The sequence below is a fragment of the Emys orbicularis genome, chromosome 3 (assembly GCF_028017835.1).
Source record: "Emys orbicularis isolate rEmyOrb1 chromosome 3, rEmyOrb1.hap1, whole genome shotgun sequence".
Taxonomy (NCBI): Eukaryota; Metazoa; Chordata; order Testudines; family Emydidae; genus Emys; species Emys orbicularis.
The window spans coordinates 117,625,834-117,645,304 of record NC_088685.1 but is presented as its reverse complement, the minus strand read 5'-3'; the positions used below and the strand labels follow the sequence as shown (position 1 = coordinate 117,645,304).

General features: G+C 42.7%; 1 protein-coding gene across 1 annotated transcript in view; it reads right to left on the bottom strand.

Moving 5' to 3' along the window:
* The window catches only part of ESR1 (estrogen receptor 1), a 192,547-nt gene extending 175,681 nt beyond the window's left edge, over positions 1 to 16,866 (bottom strand). The window contains exon 1 of the mRNA XM_065401317.1: positions 16,370 to 16,866. Within this exon, the coding sequence (XP_065257389.1) occupies positions 16,370 to 16,803 (434 nt within the window). The 5' untranslated portion in view covers positions 16,804 to 16,866. The remainder of the gene's footprint in view (positions 1 to 16,369) is intronic.
* Positions 16,867 to 19,471: the final 2,605 nt, after the last annotated feature.

Here is a 19,471-nt window from a genome sequence, read left to right as displayed (position 1 = left end):
TTTTCAAAGATAATGAGCACTCACAAATCCCACTGAATTCAACTGGGAGTTGCTGGTGCTCAGCAGTAGAGCTGGTCAGAACATTTTCGATTAAACGTTTTTTTATCAAAATATACTATGTTGTCAAAGCTAAATGTTTTGCAGAGCCATACAAAGGATTCTCCAAGAACTTGTATCAGAGGGGTAGCCGTTTTAGTCTGAATCTGTAAAAAGCAACAGAGGGTCCTGTGGCACCTTTAAGACTAACAGAAGTATTGGGAGCATAAGCTTTCGTGGGTAAGAACCTCACTTCTTCAGATGCAAGAAGAAGTGAGGTTCTTACCCACGAAAGCTTATGCTCCCAATACTTCTGTTAGTCTTAAAGGTGCCACAGGGCCCTCTGTTGCTTTTTCCAAGAACTTGCAGGGCGGGATGGAGGGAAAAAAAGAATAGAGAAAAAGACAACAAATAAAAAACCAGACCTTTTCCATCTGAAAACAGGAAAATTTATCTATGGCTTGCTTGAAAATTTCTTTTCTTGACGTAATTAGAGCCAGAGATCCATGACACTCTGCTCTATGCAGCCTTGGAAGTAGGCCAAACCTGTCAGTCAGAGGCAGGGGACTTATGGCTCCACCTGAGAAACCATCAGTTGAAACATTTCCATAGCCTAGGAAAAACTAAGTATTCTATATCAGTAAGAAAAATTAAATATTGACTAAATTGAATAATCCTCTGCAGAGCAAGGAATTCAATGAACAACAGGCTTTGAGTGCCAATTAATAATTCAGTACCTTTTCTCAACTAACACCCCGTTCAGGGTGGGTTGGATCTGTAGACCTCACTATTCGAAGAAAGGAAATTGTCAGGTAAGACTCAGATAAATTTTCCTATTCTTACTTGTAATGAGATCCACAGATCCATGACATTGGGATTTTTATAGCAGTGTCCACTCAACAGGAGGGAACTCTATACAGTTATGTACAGATGTGAAAGGGGATAACCCTTTCCTCGTAGTTATTGTGATGCTGTAGCAAGGAGCACCTGTCTACTGAAGGCAGCATCAGATGATGCCTGATATCCAGCTTGTAGAAGTTTGAAAGTGGCATGAACAGATGACAAGGTTGCTGTTTTACAGATTTTCTGGTATGAGACCTGCAATCTTTTGCCCATGAGGCTGCCCTGGCTCTCAGGGAGTGAACTCTGGTATTGGAAGATGGAGCTACGCTTTCTGACTTCTAAGATACAATATCTCATCCACCTGGAAATGGAAGATTTTGAAACCTTCTTTCCCTTTCATATTGGATAATAAAACACAATTTGTCAAGCATTTGTCCTTCTGATGTCAGCTGTGTGCTGAAGCTCTTTAGTATGAAGACAGGGTTGGTTCTGAGTACCACTTTAACCTTATGGGCTGAGGCTGTAGCAAAAGAGCTTCTAGCTCAAATACACTGCCAGCAGAAAAGATTGTTATGAAAAAAGCCATTTTAATGATTAGAAAGTAATGAGACACCTTTGTAAGTGGTTCAGGGCCTGCAATGACAATGAGAAGCAGCATGTCAGGATGATGTAGAAGAGATGCTGCCCTCATAGAAAAATGCTGGACATGTAGGTAAGTTGAAATTCACTACTTTGTCTAGCATCCTTAGGACAGCAAAGCAGCAACTTGACCTTTTAGAGTCTTAACTGCCAGGCCTAACCCGAATTCATTTTGAAGAAATTTGAGAATCTGTGATACTGAAGCAGATTGAAAGTGTGTGGGGGCAATGCCCCTGTCCTGGCACAAATTGTTAAAGCTCAACCAGGCCCTTGAATACACTAAGATAATAGATTTATTCCTGGAAGCTAAAATTGTGGATATTAGCTGTCTGAATAACCTCTTTGGCTTAAGAGGCTCTTTTCAAGAACAAGGTAGTTAGGCTCAAACTGTCTGGATCTTGATGCGTGATTGGCTTTTGTAATATCATATCCCTTCTCGATGGAAAGTAGATGGGGAGGTCTTTGTACCAGGTCAAGGACATCAGAGAATCAAGGCCTCCTTGATTAGAATCGGAATACCAAAATTACCAGTGCTGCTTCTCTCCTGATCTGTTCTTCTGCAATATTTTGTGAGGAGAGGAAAAGGGATGGAAGGCATATAAGAGTCTCTTTTGGCCATCCTTGCAACAAGGCATCTGTTGCTGTGGCTCTGTGATCCCACTGAAAGACATCAACACTGAAACCTTTTGATTCAGGTGGGAGGCCAACAGATCTATCACAAAGGAGATGAAACACTTCTAGACATAGTACCCATTCTGGATTACCTAACTTTTGCCTACTGAGCCAGTTGGCTGTAACATTCAATTTTGTCTTGGATGTGAATGGAGCAAATTGATTGCAGATTCTTTTTTGACCAAGTCATCATGAGGTGAGCTTCTCTTTGAAGGAATGTAGACCTTGTCCCCTTTGTCTATTGATGTATGACATCACTGAGGTGCTGTCTGTCATGATCAGCACTTGAAGTAAGTCCAGATATGGAAGCAGAGCCTTAAGACCATATTGGATTGCTCTGAGGTCTCGCCAGTTTATGCTGTGCTTCCTCTCGTGTTTGGACCAGATTCCTTGGACAGTCCTTGACCCCATGTGAATGACCCAAGAATCCTCCTGGGATTACACACCTTCACTGAGGGTCAGATAAGAGATAATTTAGGAAGAGATAAAGGGAAGCTCTGTGGTGGCCTCATGAGCACTGACCCATTAAGAATATCCACATGGGAGACCACTGATCCCAGAAGAGAAAGATACATGTGAAAGGTACTTCCCTTGAAAGGTTGACTGTTTTGATAAAATTTCTCCACATCTCCATCTTTTCTGCAGTAAGCAACTTTGCAGAGGTCATTAACTGACTCTCACAAAACTGTGGCTCTGCAGCATCCTTAGTGTTTTGGTGGTACATTCTATGAGGCCTAGATAAGGAGGTCACCCAGGAAGGGGTAGAAGAAGACCCCCTTCCTTTCTTACAGCTGATATTAACACTGCTAGCATTTTCATAAACACTTGCAGTGCTGTTCCTAAGCCAGTGTTTCTCAAATGTGGCCACCATGGCCACATGCGGCCATTGAGGGGTTTTCCTACGGCCATGACAGCCTCCCCTGAGCAGAGATGGAGAGGGGACAAAGCAGTGCCTCCTCTCTGCTCCGGGGGAGGGCTTCAGCCCCCCTCCCCTGATTCATCCAGAGGTTCTGGGGGCGGGCTTGAGCCCCCTCCCACCCCCCCACCCCCGCTTCAGCCATGGTGTTCCGGGGGTGGAGTTCAGCCTCCCAGGGCAGCGGGGCTCCAGGCTTCAGCATACACACACCCCAACTCCAGCCGTAGTGCTCTGGCTCTGGGCTTCAGCTCGGGGCAGCAGGGCTTCAAGAGGACCAGCCTTACTGGGCACTGTGGTCAAGAAGCAAGAAGCAGGGTGAGACTAGGGTGTGAGGTCATGGTAGGGAGCTCAGGGTAATGGGGGGAAGCAGCGAGACCGGGGGGGAGGGGATTCAGGGCCGGATTTACACCTTATGCGCCCCTAGGTTCAGCATCTTCAGCGCCCCCCTGCCTACAGCTGACCTTTGTGTTTTCCATAAAAAATGAAACGAAAAGAAATATGAACAATAATGTAAATATTTATTCAATACAATAACAAAAATACATGTAATTAAAACAATCACATAGGTAGCAGGTAGGAAAAATATGAAGGTGAAACTTCTTTTGTAATGTATTAAATCCATGCTGGCTGCAATATACTATGGTAAAGATAGCAATAGCATTTTCATACACGCATGAATAGAGCCGCAAGCACAGAGGCAGGCTGGTAACTAAGTGTACCTCATATACATGAGCATCTAAAGACAGTGATGACGTTGGCCAATCACAAACAAGCAGAGCCAGTACCACGCGTGATATGAAATCCAGGTGTAGAGTTGCCACGGTTTCCCATGTAATATCATCACTGGGTTGTTTATAATTTTTAAAATAAGTTTATGCTAACCACTTTTAACTGCGTATGTATTAACTTTTTAACTTTTAACCCACCTTTAACTTTTAGGCACCCCTAGGCACATGCCTACTGTGCCTAATTGGAAATCCAGCCCTAAGGGCGATGGGGAGCCTAGGGAGCAGTGGGGGACCGGGGAGGCAGCGGGGGCCAGAGGCGATGGGTGAGGGAGACAGCTGTGGCCAGGGGCACCAAAATACAACTGTATATTATTTTCAATATTGAGTCTGCAAAAAAAAAAACCTACATAAATAAATTACAATGATTTGGGCATGTATATGTGCATATTTATTTGTCTTTCCTAAAGTTAATTAAATATTTTAGGAAAATTTGTCACAGCAGCCACCAAAAATTTTGTTATGAAAACCCCTGTCCTAAACCAAAGGGCAAGGATCTGCATCGGTAATGTACTTCAAGAGCAAAATTTTAAGAAGCATCTGTGGGACTGTCAAACTGTGATACAGAGATTGGCATCATTCAAATGTCATGCCCTCTATTGATGGTGGCTAGTGTGGATTTAAAGGTCTCCATTGTGAATTTTTATCAATTTTTGATATAGTTGAAGTCAAGAAGTGCTCTGTAGTGTTCTGGCTTTTTTTTTTTTTTTTTTTAAAGAATGATATGGAGTAAGGCTTTTTCTCCTTTGAAGAGGAGGGACAGGTTCAATTGCTCCCATTATGTTCTCTGGTCAGCTCTACTCAGCACTTTGAAAATAAGACCTTTTATTCAGGTGCTCAGATATGAATTTAGGAGCCTAACATTAGGGCCCAAGTTTGACAACTAAGCCTATTTTATGTTTATGCATATAAAAAATACAAATTTATAAATGTTATATATATGAACTTAGATACCCACACAGGCCATATATTTCCAGACAAGAAACTTAGTTAAATTAGAGTTCAAATATTGTCTTTAAAACACTTTAATAGGAGGTTACTTTTAAAAAAGGGAATACTATCAATTCAGGAAATTCAAAGTTATGTTTCTGACACAAACCTTAACTCTTCTCTTGAACCTCACCCACTCCCCATTTATAGATCAGAGACCCTCACTAGCAACTGCATGGTAACTGCAACAAACCCATAACACTTACCTTGTTGCATTTATGAATTACAACATCTTTTTTGTAATGAATAAAGAAGACCTTAATCTGGATATGTTTAATCAGGAAATCCATTTAAACAGGACTATCCCTATAGAACGATTTAAGACCAGTCATACTTAATAGGAATTACTCTTTTTAATAGGATACTAATTCAGTTTAATATGGACATCAGTGGTGGATTAACGCACAGTCCCATGGGGCCCATGCCCAATTTGGGGGCCCCCACAGGAGCATTGGAGAAGTGGTTGGGTTGACAACTTTCTAATCGCACAAAACTGAACAACCTTGCCCCGCCTTCTGCTCCGCAGCCCCACCCGTGATTCATCCCTTCTCTGAGGCCCCGGCTCTGTCCCACCCCTTCTCACTCCATCGCTCGCTCTTCCCCACCCTCACTCACTTTCACCAGGCTGGGGCAGGGGACTAGGGTACGGGAGGGGGTGAAGGCTCCAGCTGGGGGTATGGGCTCTGGGGTGGAGCTGGGGATGAGGAGTTTGGGTGCAGGAGGGGGCTCAGGACTGGGGCAGGGGATTGGGATACAGAGGGTGACAGCTCTAGGAGGGAGTTTGGCTGTGAGGTGGGTCCCATCTAGGGCAAGGGGTTGGATGCAGGAGGGAGTTTGGGGTGCAGGCTCTGGCTGGGCAGCGCTTACCTCAGGCGGCTCCCAGAAGCAGCCGGCATGTCTGGCTCCTAGGCACCGGGGTGGTCTTGGGGCTCTGTGCACTGCCTGTGCCCACAGGAGCCATCCCTGCAGCTTCCATTGGCCATGGTTCCCAGCCAATGGGAGCTGCAGAGCCGGTGTTCGGGGCAGGGACAGCACGCAGAGCCCCCTGGTCACCCCTGCACCTAGGAGCTGGACATGCCAGCCGCTTCCAGGAGCGGCACTGAGCCAGGACAGGCAGGGAGCCTGCCTTAGCCCCACTGCATTGCCGACTGGACTTTTAGCAGCCCAGTCACCAGTGCTGAACGGAGTTGCCAGTGTCCCTTTTCGACTGGGCCTGCTGGTCGAAAACCAAATGTCTGGCAACCCTCAGAAGTGGGGGGGGGGGGCAATGGCCACCAGCACTGGAACCTGCTACTCCTCTCACCCTCAGACCCTGCCCCCTGCTCCTCCTTTTTCCCCCCAAGCCTCTCCCCCGCCAAGCCGGAAGCCCGAGTCAGGCCATGGTAAGAGCCACCCAAAGACCCTGGGCTGCTGTGGGGAGCCCCGGACCCTCCACCGGCCCTGGATGGGGGGGACGAGAGGCCTAAGAGCAGCACCCAGCCAGTGTCTCTACTCCCCAGGAATGCTGCCCAGGACAGGTGGAGTATGCAGGGCTCCACACAGCAGCCCCGGCTCCCTGTGCAGCTCTTACCCAGGCCTGGCTCCGGCTTTCAGCCTGGCCGAGGGCAGGGCCTCAGGGCCTCAGGGGGAAGAGGAGGAGCAGGGGGCAGGGCCCTGTGCTAAAGTGGGGCTAAGGCCCACCTCAACCTCCACCGGAAAAGGCTGGTGTCACTAGCAGGCAGGGCTGGCGCAACCCATTAGGCGACCTAGGCGGTCACCTAGGGCACTACAATTTGGGGGGCGGTGACTGCGGCGGTATTTCGGCGGCAGGACCTTCCGCCGCCTCTGTGGGGGGCGGCATTTCGGGGCGGGACCTTCTGCCTCCTAGGGCGGCAGAAAAGCTGGCAGCGCTCCTGCTAGCAGGGGCTGTACTTTGCAGCAAGGAGTTGATTAGCTCACCACCACCACCAAGCGCAATCCCTGCCACTGCTGCTCCACACCTGACTATTACACCCATGTTAAAAAGTGGGGGGGCTGGTTTCTGGTTCTTCTGAGCCCCCAACTACCCATGTTGGGATGTCGTTATGAGCACTGAATAGACCGCAAGCTAAATCCCTAATCCAATGCAGACAGTGTCTCTTCCCAAATGCATGGGCCTGTCCTGTAACACAAGGGGCTCTGCAGCTCTTCAGGTAGCAGCAGTACGAGTGAAATGGTTTCTTAGGAACCTTTATAAATATAATACGCATACATTTCATAAAGCTAATGTGCTTAATTTTGTCATCTTCTATTTTTTATGTTTAAAATTAACGTGAACAAATGTAAAAGCAGAAAAACAAAAACATGTACATAAACAAAGCTACAAATAACCTAAAAAATGAGAAGCCCTTGATCCAAATTTTACAACCCAGTGTGCTCACTACACAGGTTGAGGAGACTGAGGACCACTGACTAGTACACAATGTACCCACATGTTTACCAGTTACAGAAACACCTGTTATAAACATTTTCTGCTGATCCCATGTAATGCTTCACAATACCATTCAATATGAACTGCCTTCTGTATTTCTTATCCCTGAACTGTGCTTTCAGTGGCTGCAGTGTAAATAAAGTACTGATACAGGTCCCATACTTACCAAGTACTTACACTACCTGCAAGGTAGACCTATTCCTTGCTATTTTTCTTTTATCTCCTGAGTTAGTTCATTGAAAGTAGAGAAACACACATTTCAGTATCACTCATACTCAAGGGCGTCCATGTCCCTAGCCTGAACCTGGAATGTCCAAAATGTTCAGACATTTGGGGCTGAAACTAAACCCCGGAATTTTCAAATGACATCTGGGATTTCGGGAACAGCTCTCTGTAGAGTATGGCCCTGGTTCTCCTTTTCAATCTACCCCTGCATGCTGTTCCATTATTACAAAGGAAGTGGGTAGCTGGCAGAGACAGCCCACAGGGAATAACCTTAGTGCAGGGGGCCTTCTCCTGTTAGTGGAGAGCCTGATGGAGAGTTCTGTGCCAGTTCCTGGAACAGCAGCACACGGGGGCGAAGCCAAAGCACTCTGCACTTCAATTATTCTGGGCTGCTGAGCCACCTAAATATGGCGCCAGGAAGCAGCTACAAATCAGAACAGCACAAGAGCTGCCTTTACTTTTGTAGGACTGGAGACAAGCAGGCTCCCCGCGAAGTGCAAAATTCAGGAGCTACCTTTGTCCCACTCCGTCCTCTTCTGGGTTGTGCCTCTGTTTACCACCTTCTCAGAGGCCCTGCTCAGAATCTTTCCCAGCCTGTTTGCTACAGCACTTCCTCAGGGTGTTATAAATCACCAGAATGAGCTAAATTTGCTGACAATAATGTGAGTAAGACAGAGGCAGAAGCAGGACACATTATGAGGCAGGATCACAAATCAAAACAAATTGAAACTATTAATATTTAGTACTGACATTTAATCAGCTATGAAAGAAGAACTGGGACTGACAGCAGCTAGCCAGCTAGTGATTTTATAGATCTTATAGTTTATTTTTTAAAAAGGTAGCCTCAATCAGATTATTTTCTTAAATGATTTGGTAAAAGCAGCATGTGTGCACACCGCAGTAATGTTGCAAGTGCCCCAGCGTGTTATGTTTTATTTTTTGTTGGTAAAGGAATGAATTTTGATTTCCTTAATGTCATCACCTTGGTTTTTCTTATTTATTATCAATAAAAATATGTAATTAATTAATTAATTGGCCAAAACCATCAATAACGCAGAGCTGAGGCTGCCCAGTGATAGTTCATGCCCTTCCAGAATGTTGAGTTCAGCAAAACTCAAACGTCTGAAAACCAGGAAATACAGAGTTAAGGTAAACATCCACCCAATCTTCACTCTGCCCTCTTGAGCGATGCCCCAAAATACCCATAACACAGTCTGCCTTGTCAGTGTAATGAATGCAGTGTAGTTGTAGACATGTCAGTCCCAGGATATTAGAGAGACAAGGTGGGTGAGGTAATATCTTTTATTGGACCAACTTCTGTTGGTGAAAGAGACAAGCTTTCGAGCCACACAGAACTGGTTCGAAAGCTTTTCTCTCTCACCAACAGAAGTTAGTCCAGTGAAATATATTACCTCACCCATGTTGTCACTGTAAAGGATGGCACTAACTGCACTTGCCCTGAGCTCAAACACTGAGCCTACTTCCCCGACAAAATACCACACCTGTCAAATTTAACCATTTCCTATCCTTATACAATCCTTTCACACTTGCACACAGGATACCACCTAAACCAATACTTTCCCCTACACATCCCAGATCACATGTGGAGGGGGCGAGGTAGACCCCCTGAGAAAGGCATGAGGCACACCAAATTTCAAGGCAATCTGAGTAACTGTGAGGATTTTAGAGCACTAAGAAGAATAATCCTTTATACACAAAGGGTTTCTCAACCTTAACTATAGTGGAACTAGCGCTCCACTATAATATTATTATGAGACATCTAATTCTTAAGAGTAAGACTTTCAATGTCTCATTAAAACACAGTATGCACAATTCTTCACCTGAGCTGCGGCATGTAAGAAATTGGGAAGAGTAGCTCAAAGAATGCATGTCAGAAGAAGGAAACAAGAGGAGCCTAGGGGATGGTATATTGACTCTATTCTTGTGCAATGGTCCCTCATCTACCTACAAAGTAACCATATACAGATTAATTAAACCTGAACATATATATTTAAATACATATTGAACTTTACCTAAAACTAGCATTCAAAGCTTTTCCCATTGATTTCTAGGACCAGTCTTACTGAATTCGCAAGCTATTCTATATTTTTTCCTCATTATTCAACCTGTGGCCTCATGCCTTATTTACTGTACACTTTTCAAACCTGCTCTAAAGACAGAATTATGAATTTCCTAACGGACTTTTCCATGGTGCTCACCGCTGTAGTATCTTAAGTGCTTCACAAACATTTATACATTTATTCTCACAACATCCCTGTGAAGTTAGATGGTATCGTTATTCTCATTTTACAGATGGTGAACTGAGGCACAGAGAGGTTAAGGTAAAAAATGAATTTGAATTTTGGGTGCCCAATTTGATGCTTAGAACCTGATTTTTCAGAATATTTAGTAGTGTATAGAACTATATATGTTAAAAGCACAGCTCTCATTGACTTTATTTGCAGTTGTGAGTGCTCAGAACTTCTGCAAATCAGACACCAGTGTCTCAAGGTGTGCATGAAGAACATGAGGAACACACACTTAATGATCACCTGTGAAAAGTCTGGTTTAAGTGATTTGCTCAACATCACATAGGAACTTTGCGGCTGATACTGGGATAGAATCAAATTCTCCAGGGCAGTACTCAATTGCCTTAACCATCAGACCATCTTTTCTCTTTCTGCAATCCTCTGCCTTTTTCACTGCACGTCTTCCAACTTTTGCAACAAATAACATAGGGGTCCTACAGACAACAGCCTCATTCACTACACAAGCCTAATTGATCTGCAGAGCATAGTCCATCCCGTGCACTGAATGATGTAGGGATCCTGTGGAAAAAATAATATGTGATCATATAATTAAAGTCAGTACAATATGGATAAGGCTAAGATTTTGTCACGGATATTTTTAGTAAAAGTCAGGGACAGGTCACGGGCAATAAAGAAAAATTCACGGAAGCCCGTGACCTGTCCCTGACTTTTACAAAAAATATCCATGACAAAATGGGGAGCTGCTGGGCAGCTGCGGGAGCCTGGCTGGGAGCTCCAGGGGCCCCCATCACCTGTGGGGGCTCGGAACTCCAGGGTCCCCCGCCCCCGCAGCTGGGAGCTGTGGGGTCCCCTGCCACCCATAGCAGCCAGGAGTTGTGGGGGCTCCCTGCCACCCATGGCAGCTGGGAGCTGTGGGGTACCCCTGCTACCCACGGCAGCTTGAAGCTCGGGGGGTCCCCATCACCTTGGGTGGCAGGGGTACCCACAGCTCCCAGCCACTGGCAGGACCTTACAGCTCTCAGCTGCCTGCAGGCTGAAGTCACAGAGGTCTTTGGAAGTCACAGATTCCATGACTTCCACAACCTCTGTGATAAAATCATAGCTTTAAATATGGATATCACGAGGGGACCAAATTAAGGTTGAATGGGCAACCTTAAGTCAGCCATTTCCTATTTTTTGTGAGCTTGTCTTATTAATTGTGTATATTTGCCTTGGGTTCTTTTTTTTTTTAAAGTAATTGAAAAACAGAAATTCTACATGTGGAATCATATTGACACCTACATGGGACATCAGATCCACTGCACAGACCTCTGCCACTTGGGCTAACGAAATAACTGACAACACTAGTAGGTCATCATCCTCCACGTAGGACCAACACTAAAGGGAGATGAAATATACACTTTGCCAATGGGTTTCACAGATATTTGCTGACAGCAGAAGAATGGTGAGACTCACTCAGGAAGCTTGGTTTCCATTCCAGGCTCTGGAAGAGAGTGTATTCTAGTGGGGACAGACCCAATAGTACCCCTGTTCCCCCCAAATCTGACTCCTGTACTCTCCAGCCTGAACCTGCCCCAAGTCCTGTCTCTTCCTCCCCTCAGCAACTCATCCTAGTGCCCTTGCTCACCCAGTCCAGGTCTCGCTCTCCACGCCCCCTGTCAAAGTCCCAGACTCCTTCCTGGGCTCCGTATCCCAGTCTCCTTGTCCAGTCAGACCCAGTCTCACTCCTGCTCCTCATCCAATCTTAGTCTTTCCACCCCCACACCAGCTCCTAGCTCCCAGTCACCTTACCCAGTCATTCACAGTCTCCTCACCTGATCTCCTATTCCCAGTTTCCACCCCACTCACAGTCTCCCTTCCCTCGCCCCCCACACTCCTTGTACCAATCTAGTCTCTACTCTCTCTCTCTCTCTGTCCCCCTGCCCAGTCCACCTCTTGACTTCTCTGCATTTGAGTCAGGCTGCTTTTTCATGCTGGCTGGGCCAGCAGGAGGGTCCTTAAGAGTACAAGTAAGACAGTCTTCCAGATATCAGTTTCTGTGGCCTGACACCACAGTGATCTGCATCAGCCAGGAGCAGTAATTGCAGTGAAAGTCCTGCATAGCCCCAGCTGCCCTAGGATGGAGCATGTTCAGTCGCTCTGTTGGGGTGATGCATACACAGTCCAGTCAGCATATAGGAACTGTGAGGTGATGCAGCATGCTCCATCCAGATGAAATCTTCAGAGAATCTCACTGGCAAACTCTAACAAATGTCTACTGAGTACATTCAAATTGAGATTTTTAAGAGGCTTATAACTTGGCCAAATTTGGGCAGGATTTCCTGGGAAAAGCAAAAAAGGACATCTCGGACACCAGGGTGACCTCCCAGTGCCAAACTGTTCTACGGCATGGAGGCACTAGAGTGTCTCAATTTTAAACAAAAAACAAACAAGACCATTTTAACACAGGCAAAACAAGGTATTTTCCCATCATTCTCAGAAACAGGTGAGCCATTTTGGCTGAAACTTTAAAAAAGAAAAAAATCATCTTGAGGCAGATACTTGGCATAGAAAATTTCAGCCTGAACAGTTGAAGTTTGACAAAATTATAAGCAACTGAAAACTGGGTCTTAAAATGGGAAGTGTAGGGCAACCTTAAGTATAGGCAGCACTACCAATTCACTGTGTCCATAAGAACAGTGAAATTTGCCTCCAAGACATTTGTGAAAAATTCTCTTTGTAGTATTCTTCGATGTGTTTCCTATTTCTTTCATCTTGTTTGTTATACTTGTGACTTGGACCAGCAAGAAACAGCAATAATAAACATTCACTCAGCCACCCAGTCTTAGCAACATTTGGCTTCCTTGACTGGCGCTGTGCGTGCCTCGTGCACACTCCTACACCTATTCCAAGTGTACTGATTCTCACATGCTTATCATAAAGAACAATCCAATCTTGAGTGCATGGGGCATATGTGCACCTAGAGTGGGACCCACACTGACACATACTCAAAGAAGAACTAGTAAATATAGATCTCTTAGGTACTTTTATGGCCCCCATCACCATAAAATCAGAGCACATAACAATATCTAATGGATTTATTCTCACAACACCCTTATAACATAGGGAAGCCTGGTGCCATCCTTCCTCTATCAGCCATTTTTGCAAAATTGACAGGGACAGGAGGACAGGCTTTATAAACAGAACCATTCCTAGTGTTCAGGACATAACATCAGCATTCCTATATTATGGATGCCTAACGCCAACTGTGAAATCAAAAGGAAACTTTCCACAGAAAAGAGACTACTACATGGATATTCCCTTATACTAGAGCACACCACACTATATTTAAAAAGAAAAGAAAACATTTTATCCTTGGATTTTGTATATACTGTGGTACTTTTTAAAATTTCGCTCCCTCTATAAACAGCCATAAGGTTTAGCCACTGAAGTCATTCAAGCTAAAGAAAACAGCTTAGGCTAGCAGGGTCAGCTCTCTTTTTCGAAATTCTGATACCCTGTGTGGGGATTTATGAACTCCAGCAGGATGAGGATCAACATATCTTTGTCATTTTTTTTGGACCGCTTTAGGCAAGTGTTAAGAATTAACATGATCACATTGATGGGAAACAGCCAAGAGACATTTTATAATAATTCAGCCTTAATAAGCTTTGGAGATATTACCCATCTGCAAAATTAAACAGATACTTTATTCATATGCTCTAGGCTTGAGGCACCAGAAAACATTCCGGCTCCATTTGAGAGAGAAAGACAGAGAGTGTTAGTGATGCACAGATGCTTTTTCATAGAATGTTTCCTCTAGTGTATTGACTTGACTTGGTCTTGTGTTTTGCTACAGACAAATAAGTGGCTCCATAATCGACTGGATACTAGGTCCAATCTGGTTGTGTGTGAGTTTGTGCTGAATTTGGAGCCAGCTTCCTAGCCAGACAGAGGGCAGACAAGTTTTTATATCTGACCCTTAGAAGGTGCAAGGCCCGTGGGGTAACCTTTTAGTTTTCTAATAGGGCAACAGAAAGGAATTAATCTGTTGCTGTCTATGGGGATTTACAGGTGTTAAGTTAGCCACTGGAGGGCTCCTCTGGTGTTTCCTGAATGAGACAGAAACCTATTGCAAAGTACAGTGAAAATTTTTACACCAAAATCAAATATAAAAACTGAGATCAGCTGAAGTCATTTTCTTAGTTGATAGCAAGATACTCATACACACAAAATATAAATGACAATATTGTCATTAAAATACATAGTAATATTTGATACATTAAGTACTGAAAATAGCAAAAAGACAATAAAACATGCAAAAATTCCAAGAAAATTAAAAGATTAACCACAGCTACTCCTCACTCATGATTTGAACATACTACCTTTGCAAGATAAGAAAAGATAGTATCCAGTACTAGACATACAGTATGTCATTAGCATGCAGTGAAATTCAGAGGAACTATTTTTCAATGGAAATGTATTGAAAAACACAAGGAAAAATTAATAAATAAATCAAATATAAGTGATACTGAATTCATACATAGATCTATCTGTATACATGCAAAATGTCATGCTAAATAAATATAATATAATTTGTATTTAACTTCTTCAATAAGAGAGTGAGGAGAAGGAGGAAAATTTCTAACATTTTAACCATGTAAAGTGGGGCAGTGCATGGCAGAATACACCTTCATCTCCTACTTATCGTAAGTAATTATTAAATAGTTACTGCTCCAGCTGATTTGGCCTCAGAGAATGCATTTGCATCCCTAAACCATAATGTTATTGTGATGCTCCATTGCAAATATTGTGACTCTCCAACACAATCATACAACACTATTACACCAAAAGACTAAATTCTGCTCTCCTTACTCATCTAATCCCATTGAAGTCAATGGGACAACTGAAATGAGTAAAGCAAACTGGAGATGTATGGAATTTGTGCCCTCTACTGCCTTTTTGGAAATGCCTGTACTTTAACTCCTGATTTTATCTTTAAATATCTTCATAAATTGAGCACTATTAAAATTATTTTATTTGCTGGGATATTTGTGATTTGGTCCGTGCCCAAGAGGAAAAAAGAGCTAAAGTTTAGTGTTTTCAGGGCAATATCCTATCCAGTACAGCCCTACAGAGATAGAAACAGCACTGCTTTTTCTAACTTAGTTCAAGTCACTACCGTGGCTGTCAATGTGAGATAATCAGTACAGACCATCAATAGCAAGTTTATTGTAATCCCACGCTATGATTTTTTTTAAAAGGTGCTGCTTCCGGTTCCATCTGATACACAAATCCTTTTCAAAACTTCAATCTTCCTCTCTGATTTGTGGCCTGATTCTTACTCATACTGAGTATTATTTTACTGTTCAATAGAGTTAGGGTGCAAGAAGCTGGCCTTAAATATTACACACAGTAATTTTTCCTAAGCTGCAGTTTGTTGCTCAGACCTCCCAGATAACTGAGACAGAGACACAGATTAAGGAGGGGGGAAATCGCCTTTAACATAACCCAGCACAATATCCTGCAAAATTTTGCTACCAAACATTAAAATTCGGAAGAGAGTGGATATAGGGGCGTTGCATTCCTGGTATTTTCCCAATAAAGAAAAAATACATTTTCATTTTGTCGTGGAGATTTATTTATTTATTTTGCGGGTGGGGTATTTTATTTTTAAATTAAGAATGAGGAAGGAGAGCTGATAAAAACCTTGGCATCTCTTAAAGATGTTTTATATATTCTATCCCATCTAAAAATTGTCTGCAGCCACATTCCACCACCTAATCCAAAAAAAGTACTGAAATGCATCTACAACTGCAAAAATATTAATGCCAATACTCCCCCATAGAACATTTTTATAGAAGTGTTCCACTAAGAAACACAAGACGCTATAGAGAAAAGAAAGTAAAAATACCCTGTCTTTTAATAAAATGTGCTAGTTTAGGGAAACAATATCTCCTTATCTCTCTCCAACCAAATATGCATTTCAGGTATGAGGCATTTATTGCCACTCCTAAAGGCTCTGTATGATTGAAATGCTGTTTGCCATTAAGTCGACTACAACAGTTTTGCTAAGAAGGACACTGAGTTTCTGAACAGCTTCTCGTATAAGCCACCCATAGCATTCTACAGGCAGCCAGAGGAAAGAGCCTCTTGCTACAGACTCAAACTATCACTTACACCAGGTCTGAAGTTAACCAAAGGTGGTGGAGAAATCCCTTCTAGTGTATTTCAGACTCTCATTTTTATTGAATGTGGTTTTTGTTCTTGTTTTCCATTCTTTTGCAGATTATGATTTTAGGCTTGTTTTTCCTAGGTCACATTTATGTTCATTATCTTTTTTTATGCTTATTTTTCATATACGTACACTTTCTAACATTTACAGCAACAATTACTCAACAGTCACAACAGCTGTTTTGTTTACTCCACACTATCATTTACAGTCTAATTATTCACTGGTGACTCAATTGATCAGACTACATGGCCTTTTATACAGAGACAATTCTGTGCTTCTCTACATCCTACTTTACATATCCTGTTAAAATAAATCAAAGGTAAGATTTACCTGTAGAAGGTTGGAGGGCCAGCTTCTCTCATCCCAAAGCTGCTTTGATCATTTTCAAGGTAGTAGGGTACCTGTTGGCTGTGGTGATGGATGAAGGGTGAGAGCTGTGGCGCAGTTTGTAAGAATACCACGGGGCTTGGAGGGACATTGTTCAGCGAATGAAACCCTCCCAGACTGCTGGACCCAAATGATTCAGAAGCAGGGGCATAACTGAGGCTAGTAGAGCTGTACACCGGAGCGGCAGTGGCAAAGTCATAAGTGGTGCCTTCTGGGTAGTTAAAAACCCCTGTCTTGTTGCTCTCCACATACATCTCACTGAGTGACCGATCCAGGGGAATCTTCAGCTGAGGTCTGCTCAAAGTCTCCAGTTCAGTGCCTTGAATCTGGTGCAGCAGGGCAACTCCAGAGGTTTTGGTATGAAGGGTCATGGTCATTGTTAATGGCAGCGAGCAATTGGCATGTCTTTTTTTACTGTCAGCAGAGGGATCAACAGCTGATAGTCCACCTGAAAAAAGAGCAGAGCCTGGTGTCAGCCTTGGCAAAAATCATGTTAAGGAAGCACTGCACAGGTATTCAGCTGGTCTCAGCAAGGAGGAGAATACAATCCAATGCAGCATGAGCAGTGAGAAAACGCTCTCTTTCTCTCTCCCTGTCTCTCTCTCTCTAACTTTTAAGTACTCCTCATCTGAGCTAATATGCATTACAAAGGTGCTGGCCATAGGCCAAGAACTCTTGCCTTGCACTGACATTGGTTTAAACATCTCTTCAGAAACAATTAGTTTTGGAGTGATACCAAATAATTGTTCCACTAAACTTTACTCCTATTAGTTGTTTAATTTTTCACTTCATGGGGTCCTGCTGCTCTAGGGTGGCTGAGGGAAAACAGTGCTTATACCAAACTAGGAAGACTAGTCCAGTGGTCAGTCAGCTTACTGCTTTTTATGCCCCCGCCAGGCTCCAATCTATCTCTGTTTATCTCTACTCCTGTTTGATTCATTTTCATGTTTGCTAGAAATATGTAATGTGTACATTGTAATGACCCTGGGTAGGACTACGCTGTAACTGAGATATGGCAGAGCAGAGTATGTGTGTGTGTGTTTGTGCAGCCAGCCAGTCAGTAAAACTGTATTTAACAGAAATCAATGGATGTATTCTATCTATGTAGGAAAAAAGTCATATATAAATGTGCTAAATTATAATGATTCCTGGTATTTAACTGAAGTGTAAAAAGTAACATGAAAAGGCAGGGGAAACCTTTAGTTAAATTCTTCTATACATTTCTGCCTGCTTCTTGTACAGCATGTAAAATCAGAGCAACATAAACTTAAACATGAAATAAGACATCTTTCAGACCATCATGTAAAACCCAAGACAGTTAGACAAAATTAATGTTAATTACGTGAAATATGAACTGAATATTAATAAATCCAGCAGAAGGATGTTCTTCCTCCTTGTCCATTGACAAATACCTGGCACACTTCAACTTAGAGATCAGAGTTTGGGAAATCAAAATAATCCAAAGGGACCAACTTTACAATAAATTGAAATGTCCCCCTTAAAACTATATTTAAAACTCAGCAAGAGAAAACAGAATTGTAAAGGAAAGGTGTGGCAAGCAAGTTTCATCTTGCAACTTATTCCCATATTATTTGAACTTTGCAGAAGCTACTTGTTTTGCATCAGCCTAACGAAAACCTCCGAAAATTGTTTCAAGTTCTATAGCAATGCTATAATGGTCTACGATTCAGCTGGCACAGTTAGGTTAGTGCCAACCCCCAACAGACGCATACAAGGCTCTAGATAACATGATTTAGTTATTAACGTAAATCCTAGCCATACTAAAATAATTCTACATTCATTCAGCCCAGCATTTGGACATTCTGATCATCAAGTGAGATGAAGGTTTAAAAAAAGAATCCACTGAGAAATTAATTTTTTTGTCTTCAACTTAAAATAGTTTCAAAACAACTTTACTATAAATTGTTTAATTCAATAGACAATACTTGAATCATAATATTACATTTTTAGAGCTTTTGCTAAAAAAGCCAATGATTAATCTGCACTTGCAAGATTTCACTGAAGTAAATACATTTGAATCACTGCATACATACAGAGACAGCAGCAGACGTTTAAATATATATGTACTTGATAGATTTCCCCCCACACTTCTTTTCCAGCTCAAAATTTCAGGTTATAGACTTTGATCAAAGAGATAACAGTGTTTAAATAAGGCTGAACTATACAAGTACCTGGTAAGAAAAACATCAGACAATCATACCCAGCAGAACAGCGAGAGTCTTCCAAGAGATATTCTAAAAATATGCCGAAGTGTGTAAATGCATGTGTATTAGAGGGAGTGAGAGAGAGAAAGTGCGTGTGTACGTGTGTGTGTGTGTATTTGCAAGGGCTCGCGAAAGAGCAAGCAAGCACAGCTCTCAACATCTTCCTGAAGATAAGAGCCAGTAGCTGTGCTCCACAGGCTATAATGAAGGGCAATTACCAGTTTAAGGTAGGCTACTGCCTACAGAGTCACTTGGTGAATCTCTAATATTTAAAACACAATACTGTCTAACATACTATGGTATTATATTGCATAATCTGAGAAACAATGTGACAGTATCCCAGAGGAAGAGTAGCATTTATTTTTACAACGTGCTGCAAGAAGGAATCTAAGGCTTTATTTAAAATGTTGTTTGATCTATTATATCATTATGTAATAATATACTACATTATAATGCATATACAGAAGAGAGCAGATTTAAGGTTAAGCACACAAATTTAACTTTACCACTTCCTGACTTTTAAGTATTTCAGTTTGCAACCTTAATGTTCTTTTAAAACAGTTTTTTTTAATTGAATTTACCCATGTACAACTATTTTCTAGATGGCATTAGAACCCTCTGTGTGGTACAGTAAGTACAAACCATGGTGTAGGAACCTTGATTCCTTTCCTATATCACCTTAACTCTGGGTCTCTGCACCAGTTCCACATAGGCCAGTGTGGATGGCTGCAAGGAGGGTAGGCAGGACCCATCAGAGGGGTGGAAACATGGGATCTGCATTTACATTGACCCAGTATCCTATGCAATTGATGCAGAATGG